Source organism: Orcinus orca, chromosome 8 (assembly GCF_937001465.1).
Source record: "Orcinus orca chromosome 8, mOrcOrc1.1, whole genome shotgun sequence".
NCBI classification, from domain to species: Eukaryota; Metazoa; Chordata; class Mammalia; order Artiodactyla; family Delphinidae; genus Orcinus; species Orcinus orca.
In genome coordinates, this window is record NC_064566.1 from 83,602,629 (window position 1) to 83,624,554 (window position 21,926).

Genomic DNA, 21,926 nt, shown 5'->3' on the forward strand with positions numbered 1-21,926 from the left:
ACTGTGAGAAAAAATATTTTGTTTAAGGTCACTCTGATTAAAATGGTGGCGCTTGATTTAAAAATAAACCTGTATTTGTCTGTGTTTAATGACTGTGCTCCCCATTCCACCTTTTACTGAGTGATTCCTGCATTCTAGAAACTGTAGTAAGCATTTTGCTTAACTGGTTTATTGGAGTCTAATCTTACAAACATGAAACCCTTTTACTTTTTTCTCCCCAGTCATTTCAAACATGCTATGATGAGCCCTCTTTGATACTAGGTTGGGCAGATTGCACTGTATTCCAAGTACTTTCAGGGAGTATAAAGTCCACTCCAGACCAATTCAAATCTTCAATCTCATATCCAATCTTATTCACTGTCCCTCTCTGCCTGGGTTACACCTTGGCCTGAGGAGCTTGGAATGCAATGTAGAGGTGATATCATGTATTATTGACTCCTCTGCTTTAGGCCAATCCTTTCTGATTACTTTCTCTTCTGATGTGTTATATCGGGCATGAATAAAATGGGAAATAGTAGAAGCCTCGTTTACTTCACTGCTGGTTGTAATAATCCTCTCTTGGCTGTGATGCCCTCAGCAAGGTGCATGTACAGGCTCTGCCTTTACTGCTTCAGATGCCTCAGCTTCTGGCTCTGTGAATTTCACTCCACAGTTTTGCTAGTGTAATCCCTGCCCCTGGCTGCAGCCTCTAGATAGGGAAAGCAATAGGATGGGACACCACCAGCTCACCCTTCTTTAGTGGTATCTCCATATCACTAAATATGAATTTTCCCATGGGAAACCCATAGTTTTTGCCTTGCCAAATAGTAGGACTGTAGGCCAGTTCCAATTTGGCTCTATTTATTTTCCCGGTTAATAACACTCCCTGGAATCTTCTTCCATTCAGTCAGGTATAGAGGGATGATCAGGAATTCCACCACCTCAGCAGATATTCATGGAGGAATGAGATACCTAAGCATCAGTCTCTATCAGAGTAGATCCCTCTTTCACCAACTGGTCCTCTGTAGGGAATATTCCCCTTCTCTCTTTTACTTGTGTTTGTGTGTGTGTGTGGGTGGGGGGAGATAACAACAGTGCTCTCCTCCTAGGCCAATAACTCATTCTTCTGATTATTTTCTTTCAAAATTTTCCTGTTCCTTGGCTTATGTATGCTGGTGGTGAGGTGACAATGGCAGTGACTATTTAGTCATTTCTTAAGTTCTGAAGGTGATGTCTGGTCTTCTTGGCTACTCTTTTGAAACGTGGGAGCGTTTGACCTTTATTTTCTGCAGCTTTGGTGCCTTAGCTCTAATTCAGAGGAAACTGGAAAAGTTTCAGTCAACACAGGCATTTTATCTTTAAGTCCTCGTAAGAACTCTAGGAGGTATCTCCATTTCATGAGGGAGGAAAGTTAGACTAACAGAGATTAGATTACTTGCCCAAAGTCTCACAGATAGAAAAAGGTAAGACCATGATTCAAATTCTGTCAGACACCAAATGCTTTATTTGCTTATTTGTTATCCATGCTAATTTCTTGACTGTAATAGAAGTTAAGATGTGTTTACTTTCAACACAGTTAGTGCTAACGCACCGAATTAGCACTGTTAATTATTCTTTTTCTAGACAAATTCATTATAGAAACAAATTACCAGTAGTTATGAAGCACTCAAGTAAAGAAACATTAGCTATACAAACTGATGTATTTTCTGGTTCTTATCATTTATTTTTTTCACACATTGCTTTCTTGTTAATGATTGCTTCCAGTTCCAGGTCCACATTGCTTATTCTGATGTTAGTGATGGGTTATGCCAGAAATTATGTCTTAAAGCTTCAGTTGTTTGAAAATGTCATTATGCTAAGAGCATAAACACAGGCTTTTGTGTATGTATATGAGTGCATTTGCAGAGTCTTTTAAAAACTTCTCCATATACTAATTTTGTTTTCTTCTTAGTTATAGGGATGTAGAAAAGAATTTCTACAATATTTCTAACAGATGCTCCTATGCAGACCATTCCAACAAAGAAGACATTGAAGATGTCTCAGGAATTCTTCAGTGTACTGCTAACGTACTCGGTATAGTAACTATATATTTATAAGGTTGAGAGAGAATGAGTAAGGGGAAGGGGGAAAAGTAAAAAAGAGTAAATGTTTCATTTTCTACCAAAGAGAGATTTGGAGACTATGGTGAATTGAGACCAAGACCTTGTCTTCAAGTGACTTAGTTTCAATACTTCTGATGATGTTTAAATGGAAATTACATGCATGCCATTTAGTTGGAGATTGGAAAACATTACATTCCAGGCAAACTTTTCTAAATATTCATATCTGAGTATTATTAGTCTCCTGTAATCCATATTTCTCTGGCTCTTACTGTCAGTTAAAATTGGGGATCTTCCTCTTTTCTCAAAGTCTATGCTTTATTATTATTTATTCTACTATTTCTGGAATGCCTGGTTGGGGCTGGAGGGTGGCTCACATGTACTCATAGTGGACTCTACAAAGGCAGTGAGGTAGGTCATCTATGGAAGTCTCTGCACCCTGTTTATAGGGGGGTGTCTACCTTGAAAATACTAGTATTTCTGGCAAAGGGCTGTTTTTAGATGTTCCCAACATGTTAAGGGATACTGTTATAAACTGCACTGAATCATGCAGCTATAAAGTACCATAAATGAGATGTCCTATCTTGGTGTGTGAGAGGTACATTGTATTATACACAAAGTAGATACCATACCAGGAATATTTTTTGCTCTATTGTCTTACATAGTTTTTTGGGAAAGATACGTCTTTCAATTTTTTTGGAATCTTCTTTTTGCCTCAGAACTCAGACAGAAATCCATGGAGTTTTGGGGAGTGGTGGTGGGGAACAGCAAATCTTAGTCACTGACTCCATACAAAACTCAGAATCACCTCTCTCAGAATCAGATTTTGGAGACTAGGAAAAACTTGTTCCCCTTTCTTTCCCTTTAGGGTAAGTACTTTCCCTGGAGACACCTGAGTTCCTCCTACAAACAGATTCCAGGTGACCTCAATGCATGAGTTTACCAGATTTTTCTAAACATATCTGACTCCCAGAGGCAGACCTGGCTTTAACACTCAAGCTGGAACTCCAGCTAGACATTGACTACATTTTCTTCCTAGGTAACTTTTTTAAGCATAAAATATTATAATAAGAACATGGACCTTTTGTGAGGGGAGGCATATAGATGTAAGTGGTTTGTCTAAGACAATAATGGGCAGTGAAAAGATGTACTTACCTCAATCTTAGTACAACTGCATGGATGTCACACTACACAAGTCAACATTATTGGAGAAGATAACGGGTGAGAGTAAAGGTGGGGTGGGGTTGGGCATTACCCAAGAACTGTTTATAGTTTTCTGATTTTGTATTTCCCAGGACTCTCTCATAAGTGATATCTATTTCTTTTGACGCATTGTGATTTTTGAAAAGGTGAGGTGAGATGATGTTCCACTAAGACGGATGTATCAGAATCTTGGCCAAGGGATTTTTAATATATTGAAAAACTTCTCTTTAATTACTAGTTTTCTAAATGATTCCCTGCCCCTCACATCTCCTTTCCTTTCCTTTCCTTATGCTGCCTACTTTGAGAATCGCTGAGTTAGAGGGAGTAAGAGGTGTACAAGTTGATGAATATGTAAGAAGTACTAAAGACTTTTTCTGAACTGTGACTTGAAAATAAGTGTACACAATTCCTACAAGAAACTCTAGGTCAGACAATTTGATATAGTAAACACCAGGTGATACTGTTGGCCCAGCATAGCTTAGTTGATAGATTAAGTTAGTGAGTGAAAAGAAGAGCAGGCAGTATGCTACCTGATGGTATTAGGGAAAGAGTAGTTTTTAAATAAGTACTTATAATTTAGAAGGGGACTGTATAACAGGGTTTAGATTTCCATAAATATTAAATTTTTCTGGAAAACAGATATTAGGTCTAATTTTTTTCCCTGTAAATAATGATGGGTTGTTCTCAAAATGTAAAAAGCACAATCTTGTAAATGACTGCCTCCTGTTCACAAGACGCTGGCATGTATCCAACAGGTGATTATGTGCCTAGGACGTAGCTGTTCTCTTAATTTATGTCCTATCATAATTCTTGAAATATAGACTGAGGACAAAGGTGACAGCTTACAATGTAAGCTTTATTTTTATTTTTAACAAGTCACTGAAGTATGATTAATCTTGGTTTGCTTAGATCTCACCTTTTACAAAGAATTACATTTAAAGTCTCTGTGCAATCATTTATGCAAATGCAAAAATTGATTAACTCTGAAAAGAAAAACACCGTAAAGAAAGAGGACCTGTTCTGAGTTGGGGAGTTTAGCATGGAGAAATAGAGTTTCAACGAGTTTAAGGAAAATGTTGATGCCTGGAAGCCCTGTCTGTGGATGCCAGAGGGCAGTTTTCCAACTCTATGGTTTATATTTACCAGCTTTGGGTGGTGTGGTTAGAATATTGGTGGATTGGATTTGAGGGATACATATTTCTCTCACCTTCTTAACATATTACAAGGTTATAGTAAAGACTAGAATTGTGTTTGTTCACTCATCCGAATATTATTTATATTTCACCTATCATCAAAAAATATTTAAGGTCATAGGTCAGAAAATGTGATCAGAGTAACAAATTTTTCTCCTTTCAAAATGACCATCTCTATCTACTTAGTATAAACTCTAGGTAGTTTGATCGTTTACCAGCTCTGCAGGTTGAAGTTTGAGTTAAGTGGTTGGCATGGAATAAAAAGAGAAACCTGAAGAGAAGGAGAAAGCTTGTTGCAGAAGACCAGTCATGCTTCTGTCATGCATTTGTTCCATTGCCTCTGCCTTAGGACTCCCTGGAAACATGTGCACATTACAGAGTGGTTTATGCCCTCTGTAGTAATGGTAAAGAACTATTTCTAGACATCAACATTTTTGTCATTGATTTTCTTTTGTTGGCTTAGAAACCAGTTGTTATATTGTCTCATTATTTACAAATTAGGGATATTAAGTACAGATTATTCCTTATTTTGGTGCTCTGGCATTCACTGTGATAATGCAGTACAGTACTCTAAGGAGGTTTCTAAACTCTGGAAAAAAGGATATACAAAGAGAGATAGTTGTGAACAATGCCCTCCCTACTGGAGGCTTTTAGTGTTAAACGTACTGCTTTATTTAGTACATCTTGTGCATACCAAAATGATCTTCTAATTTTAGTTGTTTGAAAAATGTAAGCCTTTTCCAGGCATAATCTGCAAAGCTCATTTTTAGCTCCAATTAAGTAAAAATATGTGTTTATAGTCTTATGAGGTACAGCATTGAGTATTTTCTTGGAAATTGTAACAGTTGATTGGTACAATGAAGCATCTATGCTAAAGCATTAAAGGGTGTATACTGTGTTTTCTGCTGAAGTGTTGCCACCTGATCCTGTATCTTGGATTTAGGTAATGTTGGGGAAAGGAAGACAGAATTGAATAGGGAGACTTAAGGGAGAAGGATGATATATTGCTTAGCTCCCTTTGCGTAATACAATTTAAAATAAATGAGGATTATGACGATTTCAGTTTTAACAGGTTTTGATACTGTTAAAGGGGTTGTGGGTGTTTCATCAAAAGCCATAAGATATAGATGGTGTAGGATAAAATCATTCCACAGTAGGACAGAAATCATATAGAAATGAGAGATCTAAGGTAATTCATCTACTGATGAATTATAGCAAACAGAGGTTTACTATTTTAATAAGCGTCAGTTATTTACTAAGTATTAACAAAGTATAGTTTTATACTGCCTTGGCTAAAGTGCATTTTCTCTCAAAATAATTGGTGAAGGACATGAATTGTGAAAAAATATTCATTAAAGTTTTTTTCTGTTTTAAAGGTCTTCTGTTAGAGTGGGGCTTTATTGTCTCCAGAAAGTCAGCATTTAAAGTCAGTGTCAGAGTAATGTTTTCATAGGATTATTTGTTGGGAAAATGCTAGTGAGGAGAATGGAGTGGATGACCTTTGGTGCATATACCTCACAATATTTTTGTGAAATACTGTGTAACCTGAGCTCCCTATAAAGTGCCACTGATTCCAGAATCATTAGCTGGTATGGAACTTTTTGTTGCCACTTGTTTTTATATAAGCAATAGTTTATTGCTTACATGTTGACTTGTATGTACTTTTCTGCTTTTATTGTGATTTTGAATGTGCACTTGACAGCCTTGTAATTGGCCATAAAACTGTGAAGAGTTAGTTAGCCTTACTTTAGGGTTAAGGTTACCTGAGGGTTTCCTTAGAATAACTCTAAAACATGTAATTGTTTAGTGAATTAGAATATATTTAACATATTTAGCATATTGGAGAACTAGTTGGTACAAAAACCACTTATTTTTATAGATGAATTAATATTGATAGCAATAAATAAATTCTGCCAATATAGTTCTATTTTGGGGGAGACAAATGGTGTTTTATTTATTTTTTTATTGAAGTATAGTTGAGTTACAATGTTGTGTTAATTACTGCTGTACAGCAAAGTGATTCAGTTATACATATACGTATATTCTTTTTTTAACATTCTTTTCCATTATGGTTTATCATAGGATATTTAACATAGTTCAATATAGTTCTTATTACTGTAACTTGGTAACGGATCAGTTTTCTCTTTCATTAAAAGTAAATTAAAAGTAAATAGTATCAGTATTTTAATGAGATGAATTGGAGTTAGGGTGGCTGGAAGGGAACTGATTTATTAACTGATTTAATAATGATATTATAATGTAGTAATTTAGAGCAAAAACTAGAGCCAGATTACTTAGTTATGAAAACATACTTACTCACTGTATGAACTGGAATAAGTTACTTAATTTTTCCATACTAGATATTTCTCATTTGTAAAATGGGGATAATATAATTGCATACCTTCTAGAGTTGTTAGGAAGATTAAATAAGTTAATTTATATAAAGTACTTACAGCAGCCTGATAAATAACAAATGCTGAAGTGTTTGCTCCTATTATTGAATATTCACAAAATAATGTTTGCATCAGAACTGGGAGGTCAATATTCTCCCTTTTATAGATGAAGAAACATATTTTGATACAGTAACTTGTTAAGTTCCTTTGTCAGTGCTGACAAGCCACAAAAGCAGGATTTAAAACCAGGTCAGTCTGACTCCAAACCTTTCCCTGCTTCATGCTGCCTTCAAGGGTCATTGGACTAAGACTGACTTTACATCACACCTCCAATGCTAATTACACAAGTCTTTCTAGTTCTCTGAATTATGAAAGTTGTCATTGTATTGCATTTTACTTAGTTCATTACTACTTGAAAGTGTACTAGGGAAACTTGCTTGCATAAGGATAGTATCAAAAAAGTTTGGTTATTTATCATTGGTATTAAGGAGAATGCAGTTTCCTTGTAATTTGAATCATTTACAGGTTAGATTTTTTTTTCAGATTTCAGATGTTGACAGTGCAAATTAAGGGTGACAGTGTTTGGCTCATGATACAAACATGGTTTCATAGTTATGCTGTAGTAAACCCTATGCCAGTTCTGTTGGCCACAAGATTTCAAGCTGATTTGGTGGCTTAATTTAATATGTTAGATGTCATTGGCCTAGCACAAACCTTGCAAAAGGCTGTATTTATAATGCCATTGATTTTTTTTTAATGGTTAAGCTTAGGAATATTGTCAAAGTATCTCATTTAGGAATTTAATAATTTAGGCATTATTAAATTTAGGAATTTAATAATTCCTAGTAGAGAATTGAGTAGTTATTCTATGTAAATTAAAAATAACTTCTTTTTTCTACTCTCTGCTTGAATACTTTTTTCTGAAGTGATTAGATGTAGTAGGTAGGCCTGAAAAGGAATGAGACTGCTGAGTGTCTCACTGCCTCCAATATGTGTAAAATTATAAAACATTTAAATAAAAACTGATCCTTAAATTATGCAGACCAGCTTTAGAAGATACAAGTATATTGAGAAGAAATGTAGAGGGCTTTCTTTACTCCCCTAGATATTTTTTTCTCTTGGGAGCATTTTCTTCTGAATCTTATAACAAGCCTTTTCCCATTTATCCTGCTAAATTTCTCCACACTAAGCTTCTCTTCTTTACTGAAAAAACATGACAGTTTTTCTTTCTTATTTTTTTGATCTTCTTTGTCTATATCTAATGTGTTATTGCCCTATCACTAGCAGCTTTCTGTCCTGGACCTCTTCTTTATGTGGGAGAGCAACCTCTCACATCCTAAATTCTTCAGACTGCCTGTTGTTCTCTTTTCTGAATTTTTTAGTAGGTAGGTTTTTACTTTTCTTTTCCCTTTAAGTTTTTAAAAAATAAACTTTTAATTTTAGTATAGTTTCAGATTTACAGAAAAGGTGTGAAGATAGTAGAAGGTTCTCATACATTCCACACCTATTTCCCCTATTATTGACAGCTTACAGTAATATGGTACTTTGGTCCCAATTAATGAACCAGTATTGATACATTATTATTAACTAAATTTCAAGCTTTATTTAGATATCTTTAGTTGTTACCTGTCCTTTTTCTGTTCCAGCATCCCACTCAGGATATATTACATTTAGTTGTTAGGTCTCCTTAGACTCCTCTTGGCTGTGACAGTTTTTCAGTCTTTCCTTGTATTTGATGACCTTGATGGTTTTGAAGAGTACTAGTCAGCTTGCTTTCAGTTGTCTGCTGTGTACTTTGACATATGTCCATCATTATTGTGTGTGTGTTTTGAGCACTTCCCTACTATCTTGTATTATAAGATGCTCCAGACTCATCTTGTATATTTTCTGCCTCAGTCATTTCTCAAAGTCATTTCTTAAAGGAGTCTCAATGGAGTCCTGATTCCTTTTGTTGGAGAATGGTGTTGGAAACCAAAATCTGGGTACTCGGTGTACTCATTGCTATTGGGGTGTTGCTGCTTCTAGGCTCTCTCAGTTGACAGAGCAAGGAAATATATATGTGTATATTAACTGCTATATATATATGCCTGTCTATAAATATTTCTGTATTTATGTATTATGCTAAATATGAGTTCATACTGATGTCTTCAACTCTAACCCATTATCGTATGGATCATTCTGACCTTTCCCCCTTGCTTACTGTAACCTCCTACTCCAGCAGTGAGAAACTTTGTTCTGTTTAGCCATTGGCTACATAATTGTTCAATTGCAGTGTAGGAGTATAGTTGTTTCAGAATTGTTATTACATGCTCCTATGGGAAATGATTTTTATCAACTAGAGTACAGTGTTTGTGTGCAATTTCAGAGTATGGATTTATGTATGAAGTTTTACAGACTCCACTCATTTCCAAGGTTATTTAGGTCAGCACCTTTCTACTCTACTACCTTCAGTGAAGTTTTTTTTTGCACTTGTAAAAAAGTTTGTAATACAGTTATATTCTTTGTGTGACTTGATAGCTAATTCATTCCATTCTGGGATCTTACATTCCATTTCTGGGATATACATATGTATATATATAAATATATTTATATACAAATACATATATAAATTTTTTTCTATATATATTTAAAATTTGTATACTGTAAAGTTCACTTTTTGTGCTGTATAATTCTATGAGTTTGATAAGTGCATAGTGTCATGTATCCACCATTATAATATCATATGAAATACTTTTACTGCCTTAAAATTCCTCTGTACTTCACCTTTTTGACCCTACCTCTTTTCCCCCAACAAATCCCTAGAAAATACTAATCTGTTTGACACTCTATAGCTTTGCCTTTTCCAGAATGTTATATAAGTGGAATTATAATAGCATGTAGCTTTTTCACACTTTTTCTGTTTTTTTTGTTTCTTTTTTTGCTTAGCAGTGTGCATTTAGGTTTAGTACATATTTTTGTGTGGTTTGATAGCTCATTCCTTTTTTCTCTCTGAATAGTATTCCATCATAATAATGTACTACAGTTTGCTTATCCATTCACCTATTGAAAGACAGCTGGTTACTTCTGTTTTTGGTGATTATGGATAAAACTGCTATAAACATACACCTGCAGATTTTTATGTAGACATGTTTTTGAATCAGTTAGGTAAGTACCTAGGAGTGTGATTGCTGCACTTTGTTTAGCTTTGTAAGAAACTACCAAAATGTCTTCCAAAATGGCTGTTATCACTTATTCCTCATTCTCTCCAGAAACTGGTTTGTCAGATTGTTTTGATTTTAGTCATTCTAATAGATGTGCCTTTTCCCTTGAAGTTTTAATAAACAAAAACAGCACCTGCTATCTCCTTATAATTTCAACATATACAAACTATAGTTAAGAATATTGTTTTCCTGTTTTGTCATTATGAGTGCTTTTCCAAGATTTTATGACTGATTTAGAAACTGTTTAAAAAATTATTTCTGGTATGATTAAAAATCATACCAGAAATTATCCATGGTGCTAACAGGCAGAATATTTCTCTTTGATTTGGTAAAAATAAGCCCCTGGAATGGAGTCAGCCACTGTTATATAGTAGAAAATGAAATATTTTATGTGTTTAGGTATAACTTCTAAGTGATATAACTTATCCTATTTATTGAAGATGTTCAAAATATCAGTCTTTGTTAATATGCTTATGCTCCCCTCATCTTCAGATTAATGTGGTTTGAATTCCTTTCAACACTATCAATGGCCAGTGAGTCAAACTCGCTTAACGAAACCTTCTTTTACTCAGTTCATTTTCATAAGCAGGTTTTGTAAGCCTCTTAAACAATCTCCCATTGCTCTTTTCTCAGGAAACAGTATAATTTCCACTTAATATCTGCAAAATTCCTAACATGGAAAAATTACCTGTGACTTAGAAGAAATGAAAGCACAGTTAGGTCAGCCTTTTTACATGGGCTTGTGGGGAAGGCAGGAAGACTATGAGGCTGTGATGTAAGAGTCTGCTGCAATACTTATTGACCTCTCTACTGCTTCTATTACCAAAGAATAATTTTTGTTTTTTCTCTCAGTTAGCAAGAAGTTTATTCTTTCCTTACTATGTGAGAAAGATGATGTGGGCCCATACCACTTCCTATGTGAAACTCATAGGTCATTTTTTTACCATCTCTTGGAACAAATTCATAGTGATTTGGCATATTTACTTTTTAAATTTAAATACCATATGTTTGTGTTCACTCCTTTTGAATCTTTTAGCTCAAATGAACACACCACCTTCTCTCCTCCCCTCTCTTTTCCCTTTTTATTTTATGCCTTTTATTCATTAAATTAATTATTTTTATCTTAGGTCTACTTTTTGTTTTTTGGTCCTTTATATTCTCTGATTTTATTGCTCTTTGCTACAAATCTCTAACTTTGACTGGGCTATAAATTTTAATAACTAGTTAATTATCTTGAAAATTAATGAAAATTTTAAGTAAGATTAGAGTTAAATTCAAATATCCTAGGTTCTATGCTAGATGAGTTTTCATTCTTATTAACTTTGGGTTTAGATGTTCAGTCAATTTTAAGTGTTTTGACAGCATTTCTATCACCATTTATTTAAATTAATTTGATGAACAGAACTTTATGAGTCAGAATAAAGATGTTATTCAAATTAAGGCTTGTTATATGATGTATTCCCTTTATTATCTCACAGTCTATTTTCAAAAACAAAAATATGGATCTTTGTATTTGTTTTTTATGAGCCTGTTCTGTTAAAAATTCTCATATGTTTTATTTTCCATTTGGGGAGCTATGATTATGTATTGTGGATGATTTTTATAGGTGTTTTGGAGTTCTCTTTCCCTATTTCTGTTACCCATAATGGTAGGTAGTTAAAGTGAGATAAGAGATTCATTTCAAATGTAGTATGATTGAGCCCAAACTTCCAATTCCTGGCCTATCCTGCTTTTCAACCAAGTCTGATCTTAACTTTACAATAAGAAATGGTAATTTTCCTTTGTGAAGAAAGGAGATGTAGATTTGGAAATATTAGTCAGAATTTTTCCCTGTGATACATGTGAATTTTATTGTAGCATTTGTGGGCAGCTTCTATATTCTTTTTTTTTTTTTTTTTGCGGTATGCGGGCCTCTCACTGCTGTGGCCCCTCCTGTTGCGGAGCACAGGCTCCAGACGCGCAGGCTCAGCGGCCATGGCTCAGTGGCCAAGCCGCTCCGCGGCATGTGGGATCTTCCCAGATTGGGGCACGAACCCGTGTCCCCTGCATCCGCAGGCAGACTCTCAAGCACTGCGCCACCAGGGAAGCCCAGCTTCTATATTCTTATTCCCCATTGTTGTGGTCCAGACTTGGTTGGAGTAGATTGTTGGGAGATAGAGAATGATTGGAGATATGAAGGATTGAGCTTCACTTCCCATGTAGAAAAGAGGAGTCAGAAGAACCAGCTGTGAGTCCCCACAGAAGAGATGAATCATTGATGGTATGAGATAGAATGTTATTTGATGTAAGTGGAGTGTTTTTGATAGATGTGAAAAGAAACCAGTGGAGCACATATAGCAACCAGTTGAAGAAAAAAACACGTGTGATATTCATAAGCAAGGATGCTGAAATAATTCCTGACTCATACATACTGGTCAGATTGAACATTTTCCAGAGCTACACGAGGAAAAAAGGAAGAAAATCCAACTCTGAATATATGTATATTTATTTTAACATTTATGAATTTATGCTTTTGCCCTTCCTAGAGAGATATCTTTTGTATTATTGCTTTGAATTCTAATCCCAGAAGTAATTGTTTCTACTCCAGACTCTAGAAGAGTAGATTCCACTAGTGATTGTACAGTAGGATCATCTGGAGAAATTTTTAAAAACAGGCTTGTAAACACTATATCCAAATATTCTGATTCATCATATCTAGAATGGGGACTGAAAACTTGTATGTTAAAGATAAGTTCCCCAGGGGGAATGACCGAGATCCTGAGCTTTCCTCCTTCCATGGGCACACCAAAATTACAACCATTTAATGAGCACTATTGATAAGAAAGACAAGAGACTAGTAGAAAAGATCTTGTACAATTAAAGATGTAAAGAAGGAACCACAACATGATGGGCAGTAGGGGCTAAGATGCAGTATAGACAAGACCCATACCCCTTAGTGGGTGACCCACAAATGGGAGGATAATTACAATTGTAAAGTTTCTTCCCAAAGACTGAGGGGTCCAAGCCCTACATTGGACTCCCCAGTCTTGGGGGTCCTGTACCAGGAAGACAAGTCTCAGAATGTTTGGCTTTGAAGGCCAGCTGGGCTTACTTTCAGAAGACACACAAGGCTGTGGGAAATAGAGACTCCACTCTTAAATGGTGCACACAAAATCTCACATGCTCTGCGACCCAGGGCAGAAGCAGTTATTTGAAAGGAGCCTGGGTCAGACACACCTGCTGATCTTGGGGAGTCTCCTAAAGAGGCAAGAGGAAACTGGAACTCACCCTGGGGACATATTGATGTCAGCCATTTTGGGGAGCTTATTCTACCATGAGGACACTGGTGCTGGCAAGTGCCATTTTGGAATCCTTCCTATAGATTATTAGCACTGGGAACTGGCCTTGCCCACTAGCCTGTTAGTGCCAGTACTGGGACCCTCAAGCTAAGTAGCTACCTTGACAGGAACTCAACCCCAGACTCCCTGTACCCACAGCCACCCTGGGACCCTGTCCACTAATGGGCCCAAGACCTGCCCCTGCATACCAGTGCACTGACACTAACCCTAAAGTAATCAATCACCAGTGGGCTGACACCAGCTTTGGGCTCCATGGACCCTACAGTCAGCTGTGTCAGGGATCAGCCCCACCCGTCAGCAGGCTGACACTATATCTTGGAACCCCGTCCCCACAACCACCCTTGCCAGATGTGGCTCAGCCCACCAGTTGACCAGCACCAGCCCTGGGACCATCTGGGGCTCTGCGGCCAGTCACCTTGTGACCCAGCCACACCTGCCAGTGGCCAGCAGCCTCTGTACAAGGCAGGGCCTGACAAACAACCCAACTGAGGGCTAGCCATGCCTACCAGACTTGCCCATAGCAGTCAGCCTGCTACAACAGAAGGACCTATGCAGCCAACATAGGGGATACCCTAGAACCTATAGCTCTGGTGACCAGGAAGGAGTGCACTGCTGGAATGCGTAGGACTTCTCCTACAAAAGGTCACTTCTTCAAGGTCAGGAAATGTAACAACCTACCAAATACACAGAAATAAGAACAGCAATTTAGGCAAAATAAGGCAAGAGAGGAGTATGTTCCAAATGAAAGAATAAGATAAAACCTCAGAAGAGGAACTAAGTGGAGTGAAGATAAGCAATCTACCTGATAAAGATTTCAAGGTTATGATTGTAAAGATGCTCAAAGAATTCTGGAGAAGACTGGATGAACAGAGTGAGAAGTTAGAAGTTTATAACAGAGTTAGAAAATATAAAGAACCAAGCAGAGCTGCAGAATACAATAACTGAAATAAAAAATACACTAGAAGGAATCAAGAATAGATTAGGCGATACAGAGGAACAGATCAGCGAGCTGGAAGACAGAGTAGTAGAAATCACTGAAGCTGAACAGAAAAAAGAAAAAAAGAATACAAAGAAATAAGGAAGTTTGAGAGATTTCTGGGACTACATCAATAGTATTATTTGCATTATAGGGGTCCCATAAAGAGAAGAGAGAGGGAAAGAGTCAGAGAACATATTTGAAGACATAATGGCTGAAAATTTCCCTAACCTGAGAAAGGAAATATCCAGGCCCAGGAAGCACAGAGTATCCTAAACTGGATCAACCCAAAAAGGGTTACAGCAAGTTAGGCAAAAAGAACATTTTAATTACAGTGTGTCTCGGTGTGTTCCAAAAAGTTAAAATGTTAAAATGGCAAAAATTAAAGATGAGAGAATATTAAAAGCATCAAGGGAAAAGCAAAATGTTAGGTGTAAGGGAACTCTCATAAGGAAATCATCTAACTTTTCCACAGAAACTCTGCAGGCCAGAAAGGAGTGACTTGATATATTCAAAGGGATGAAAGAGAAACACCTCCAACCAAGAATACTCCACCTGTCAAGGCTTTCATTCAGATTTAATGGAGAGATCAAATGTTTTACAGATAAGCAAAAGCTAAAATAATTCAGCACCATCAAATCAGCCTTACAAGAAATGTTAAAAGGACTTCTCTACATAAAAAAGAAAAGGCCAGCTCTCCAGGGTGGGTTCTGGCTCTCACGTGTGCTCGGTGGCAGCCTCCCTCTCACTAGCCCGTGGGACCCAGTTGAGTGGAGCTGTGGGCGGCTCTGGCCTGAACATGAGCACTGCTGTACAATGTGTCCCTGCCTCCACTGCTGCAGTTGATGTTGCCGCTGCCGCAGGCCAGGAGGAGTCAAGGTGCTGGGCGACCCCACCTGGGCCTCGCATTCTATCACATGGGACAGTATGCACCTTAAGATTCTGAAGAAAAGGCACAAGAAATGTTTAGAAATAAATTGTGAGGGAAACCATGCCATCATCAGGACACTGGCTCTGGGATGTCAAACGTCATCCTCTCCTGACTGAAAATGACAACTACGACTTTTCATCCTCCTATAGTTCATCTGTGACAGCAGTGGCATGATCTGCACCATCATGATGTGGCTTCTGGTTATGTACTTGGACTTCATGGTGATGTTAGTTGTGCTGCTGCCTTCTAAAGACTTCTGGTACTCTGTGGTCAACAGGGTCGTTTTTATCTGCCTGGTGATGCTTGCCCTGTCATCTTACCTGAGGACTATGCTCACCGGCCCTGGAGCAGTACCTAAAGGCAATGCTATTAAAGAATACATGGAGAGTTTGCAGCTGAAGCCTGCAAACTGAAGAGTTTGCAGAAGAAGTGATCTACAAGTACCCCAAGTGCTGCTGTATCAAGCCTGAGCACACCCACAACTGCAGTATTTGCAAAAGATGTATTTGAAAAATGGATCATCCCTGCCATGGCTGAACAATTGTGTTGGAGAAAAGAATCAGAGATTTTTTTGTGCTCTTCACTATGTACTTCGTGCTGGCGTTCATGCACACACTTGTGCTCTGAGGGCTGCAGTTCATCCCCTGCATCCAAGAGCAGTGGACTGAATGCAGTGATTGTTCATCTGTAGTCACTGTAATTCTGTTGATCTTCCTGTGCCTTGAGGGTCTGCTGTTTTTCAGTTTCACTGCAGTGATGTTTGGCACTCAGATCCACTCCGTATGCAATGATGAAACGGAGGTTGAGAGGCTGAAGAGTAAGAAGCCTGAGTGGGAGCAGAGGCTGCAGTGGGAAGGGATGAAGTCAGTCTTTGGGAGGCTCCCCCTTGCTGCTCTGGATGAACCCCTTCGTTGGCTTCTGATTCAGGTGACTGCAGATAATACTCAGAAAAAGGGGCCCAAGTTCTCTACATGAGGCCCTCTCATCATGCTACAACTTGTTAATGGACTTTATTTATTTGGGGTCAGAAATGGTATCAACAGCTCATTTGTGACCAATAGGGCAAATGGAACCTACACAAACCAGGTGTTACAGCAAGCAGAATTTATATATTTATTGTCACAGATAGGGATTTCCCACACTGGGAAATCTGGGTGGCACTCTGACCAGTGTCATCGTCCAGTAACGAAGGAGTGTGGCCACATGAAGAAGCCAAATGTTATTATCTTCCTGTACAGTAAGGAGTTTTGTTAACATACTTGGCATTTTCTAAGAAGGTGTGTGGGGTATTACAAGGGTTATTAAAATTCTGTGTGCCAGAAAAAACAAACAGTCAAACAAACAAAAGGAAAAGAAAAGGCCACAACTAGAAACATGAAAATTACAAAAGGACAAATCTAATTGGTAAAGGCAAATATACATAAAGGTAGTAAATCAACCATGTATAAAGCTAGTAGGAAGGTTAAAAGACAAAAGGAGTAAAATCATCTATATCCACAATAAGTGGTTAAGAGATAAACAAAATGAAATGATGTAAAATATGCTGTCCAAAACAGTAGATGTGGTAGTGGAGAGTAAAAATGCAGGGTTGTTAAAATGGGCTTAAGAGATCAACAACCTAGAATTATCTATCTATCATCTATCAACTATCTATCTATCTATCTATCTATCTATCTATCTATCTATCTATCTATCTATTTATCTATCATCTATCCCTGTCTATCTATCTATCTATCTATCATCTATCTATCTATCATCTATCCCTATCTATCTGTCTATCTATCATCTATTTATTTATCATCTATCTATCTGTTTATCTATCTACTTATCTATCATCTATCCCTATCTATCTGTCTTTCTATCTACCTATCTATCATATATCCCTATCTATCTATCTATCTATCTATCTATCTATCTATCTGTCTTTCTGTTTGTCTATCTATCTGTTTCATGGTAACCACAAGCCAAAAATCTATAATAAATACACACAAAAAGGAGAAAGGAATCCAAATATAATATTAAAGCTAGTCATCAAATCACAAGGGAAGTGAACAAAAGAAGATGAAAGAAAGGAAAAATAACTATAAAAACAACCCCAAAACAATTAACCAAATGCAGTAACTACATACCTATCAATACTATTTCAAATGTAAATGGACTAAATGATACAATTAAAAGACAGAGTGACTGAATGGATAAAAAACAAGGCTTATCAATATGCTGCCTATAAGAGACTCATTTCAGAGCTAAAGAACACACTGAATGCAAGAGTATAGCAAAAGGTATTCCATGCAAATGGAAACAAATAAATAAAAATTTTGTATAACAACACAAAAGACCCAGAATAGCCAAAACAAACTTGAGAAAGAACAAAGCTATAGGTATCATACTCACTCCCTGATTTCAAACTATACTACAAAGCTACAGTCATCAAAGCAGTATGGTACTTGCACAAAGCAGATACATAGATCAATGGAACATAATAGACAGCCCAGAAATGCACCCACACTTACATGAGCAATTAATCTATGACAAAGGAGGCAAAAATATACAATGAGAAAAAGACAGCCTCTTTAATAACTGGTGTTGGGAAAACTGGACAACTATGTTCAAAAAATCAAACTGGACTACTCTCTCATACTGTGCACAAAAGTCAACTCATAATGTAGTAAAGACTAAAATTTAAGGCTTGAAAACATAAAACTTCTAGAAGAAAACATAGGCAGTATGTGCTTTGACATCAGTCTTAATATTTTTTTGGATATGTCTCCTTAGGCAAGGGAAACAAAAGCATAAATAAATAAATGGGGCTACATCAAACAAAAAGCATTTTCACAGCAAAGGAAACTATCAACAAAACAAAAAAGCCATGTACTGAATGGGAAAAGATCTTTGCAAATGATATATCTGATAAGGGGTTAAAATCCAAAATATGCAAAGAACTTATACAATTCAACATCAAACAAACAAACATTAAAAATGGGCAGAGGATATATATAGGCATTTTTCCAAAGAAGACATATAGATGGCCAACTGGCACATGAAAAGATGCTCAACATCACTATCATCATCAGGGAAATGCAAATCCAAACAACAATGAGATATCACCTCACACCTGTCAAAATGGCTATTCTCAAATAGAAAACAAATAACAATTGTTGCTGAGGATGTGGAGGAAAGGGAACCCTTGTTCTCTGTTGTTGGGAATGTAAACTCTTGTGGCCACTATGGAAAACAGTATGGAGAGTCCTCAAAAAATTAAAAACAGAACTACTGTATGATTCAGCAATATATCCAAAGAAAAAATATATCCAAAGGAAAAAAAAAACAGTACTTAAAAATATATTAAAAATATATATGCACCCCTATATTTATTGAAGTATTCTCCACGATAGTATTGTCCATCAATAGATGAATAAAGATGCAAGATACACACACACACACACACACACACACACACACACACACACACACACACACACAGTGGACTATCACTCAGCCATAAAGAAGAATGAAATCTTGCCATTTCCAATAACACGGTTGGACCTAGGGATATTATGCTAAGTGAAATGAGTCCGACAGAGAAAGATAAATAATGTATGATATTACTTATATGTGGAATCTGAAAAACAAAACAAACAAACATAAAATAAAAACAGAGTTATAGATACAAAGAACTAACAGATGGTTGCCAGAGATGGTGTGGGGAGGAAAGAAATAGATGAGGGAGATTGAGAGGTACAAACTTCTAGTTACAAAATAGATGTGTCATAGGTATGAAATATACAGTGTGGGGAATATAGTTCATAACTATGTAATTCCTATGTTCGGTGACATATCATAGCTAGATTTAATGCAGTGATCATTTTGAAATATATAGAAATATTGAATCACTATCTTGCATAACAGAAACTAACATAGTGTTGTAGGTCAATTATACTTCTAACTCAAACTCATAGGAAAAAAAGATCAGATTTGTGGATCAGACCAGAGGCGGGGGTTTGTAGGAGAGTGAGTTGGATGAAGATGGTAAAAAAGTACATATTTCTAGTTATAAGATAAATAAGTACTAGGGATGTAATGTACAACATGATCATTATAATTAATACTGCTATATGTTACACATGAAAGAATTCTCATCACAAGGAAAAATTTCTTTTCTCTGTATCTTTAATTTTGTATCTGTGTGAGATAATGGATGTTCACTAAACTTATTGTGATAATCATTTCATGATGTATGTAAGTCAAATTATTATGCTGTACACCTTAAGCTTATACAGTGCTGTGTGTCAATTATATCTCAATAAAACTGGAAGAACAAAAAGCTCCCCTGATAGTTCTGGCATGCAGCCATAACTTGACACCTTAACTCCAAGGCTAACCCTGCTCTTTGGCAAGGATGCCTAGTAAGCTCTAGTTCTTAGAGAATTTAGTACCAAGTTATACTTTCTGGTACTAGAGGTTCTAGAATCTGGGTTTATCTCTCTGTCTTATTTCTGAGAGGGGGTTGCTTCCTTGTACACCACTCAGTTCTTTTCACTTATTCTGTTTCTTTTCAGGACTTTTAGTTCTGCTTCTGATCTCTAAACAGGAACTGGAGCCCTGCTTCCACTCATTGCCCTTTGTCTTCTGGCTGCAGGTTTAATGCCTCCTGCTAGACGCCATGTGCTCTAGTGATGCCTTCCCCCTCCCCCCCGTCCCCCATCTCTTTATCTCTTTGCCAAGTCTCCTTAATGCTGAGGAATGCTGGCTTAGACTGCCACTGTCTGTACCACACATTTATGACATCATATTTTTTTCTGATTTTCTCCTGTCTTTGCATAAGTGGGCATACTAGTTCTGGGTCAGTCCCTCACTTTCTTCATGCTATGTCATTAACTTTGCACAGATGTATGGTAGGTTGTTCTTCAGCGAATGTCAGAAAGAGTGGGTCACACATAGTTTTAGTAAAATGCTGGCTTTAGTAACATTTTTCTCTCCACCACTACTTGGACCAGAAATCCCATTAATCACCAGAGGACAAACTTAGCCTAGGTGGGGAAATATAAATAGAGTGGGCAATAGAGTGAGTTTGCAGCTGCTCTGGGAAAGGGAAGTTTTTACTTGTCTGTGAGCTTTCATAAAACAAGAGATCAAGAGGGATTTCAGCCAGAGATCAAGCATAGCGGTGACAAATGAGCCTGATTTTTGTGAGTTACTCCACTGAGTGATTAGTGCATAAAAAAATTTTGACTGAAAATACCTGATTGTTATCTTTTTTCTACTTTTTGTTCTGTTTTTCCTGATTCTTTGTACTTCCTACAACATTCTGACACCTCTTTTTACTCTTCATTCACTTTTAGTATTTAGGACTGTTTTTTATTTACCTTTGTTTTTGTTTTCATACCCTTTCTTTTTCATTATTTGGATACTCAATCCTTCATATTAATAAAAAGGAAGATGCAAATCTGCCAAGCATTTAGAAGTTTGCTTCCTTTAATTTGTCATTAGTTTTCTGCTTTTGTGCTATATTTAAGCTTAATTTTTTAGATGGCAGAATTAGTAATCAAGAGACTCTACCTTGTTGCAAATCTGTAAACTTCCTTAGTTTGTTTTAAATGATCACCAGGGCTTTAGCTGAGCTAAAGTTTGTTGTTGTACTAACTACAGGAAAAGGTTTATTAATCCAGTGATATGTGTATATAATAATATAGAAAATGTTTACCTCATTAAAGAAACAATTTTCAAGTACTTTTTCCATCAATACAAATATTTATTGAGTAGCTACTTCTTTCAGTATTGTTCTAGGTGCTGGTAACTAGCAGGGAGAAAAACAGAAAGTGGAGAGGCAAACAACAACAACAAAAAACCCATAAATAACAAAAATGATAACTTCAGAGTGATGTGCTATGAAGAAAAATAAGGCAATGGAATGTAAAAGAGAGTGGGGATGGGCTTAAATAATTAATACGTTAATGATAATCATTTTTAATTCATTTACACAATTCTAATAGGATTTGTACATGACTATAGTGTTTATGCTGATTCAGAGTTCCAGGAATGAACTTTTTCTTTTTAAACATCATTTATCCTAATATGGAGGAGGTTGATGTAAGTTCTGGTTTCCCCGCTGTTGTTTGAGTAGCAAATACCTCTAGAAGGAGCCAGTGATGCTGTGTCATAGTATTTTGGGCTGGAAAAAGTCTCAGCTGGTGTTCACCATTCCACAAATATTTGTTGGGTACCCTCTGTGTACCCAGGACTGTGTTGATTCTAGAGACTTGACAGTGAGTAAGGGAAAGGGATAATCCCAGGCATAATCTCTGTCCTCTTAACACTGCCAGTTTAGAAGCTCATGGAAAGGCCACGTGACAGGAGGAATAGAACTTCTGTACTTAGTGGACAGAATGCAATGCTGCTTGTATGTGGCCACTGGAAGACAGCCATCCCAAGAAAAGTGGGAGGCCCACACTCAAACTGAGAAATTTGGGATTCAGTACTCTTCTAAGTGGTGAGAGGGAGGACCCTGTCAGGAAAAAAATTCAAATCAAATACATCCTTAAGCTTTCTCTCACTGTCATTCGCTGTCTGTCCTCACATGCATGTACATACACACATCCACCTATATATATCAC

The 21,926-nt window shown here is 36.8% G+C and overlaps 1 protein-coding gene and 1 pseudogene across 1 annotated transcript in view; both read left to right on the top strand.

Moving 5' to 3' along the window:
- Nucleotides 1-21,926, top strand: part of GUCY1A2 (guanylate cyclase 1 soluble subunit alpha 2) — a 436,347-nt gene that overhangs the window by 38,585 nt on the left and 375,836 nt on the right. Inside the window, exon 3 of the mRNA XM_004284012.3 lies at nt 1,931-2,052. Within this exon, the coding sequence (XP_004284060.1) occupies nt 1,931-2,052 (122 nt within the window). The remainder of the gene's footprint in view (nt 1-1,930; nt 2,053-21,926) is intronic.
- LOC105748791 (palmitoyltransferase ZDHHC7-like) lies at nt 15,373-16,243 on the top strand (annotated as a pseudogene).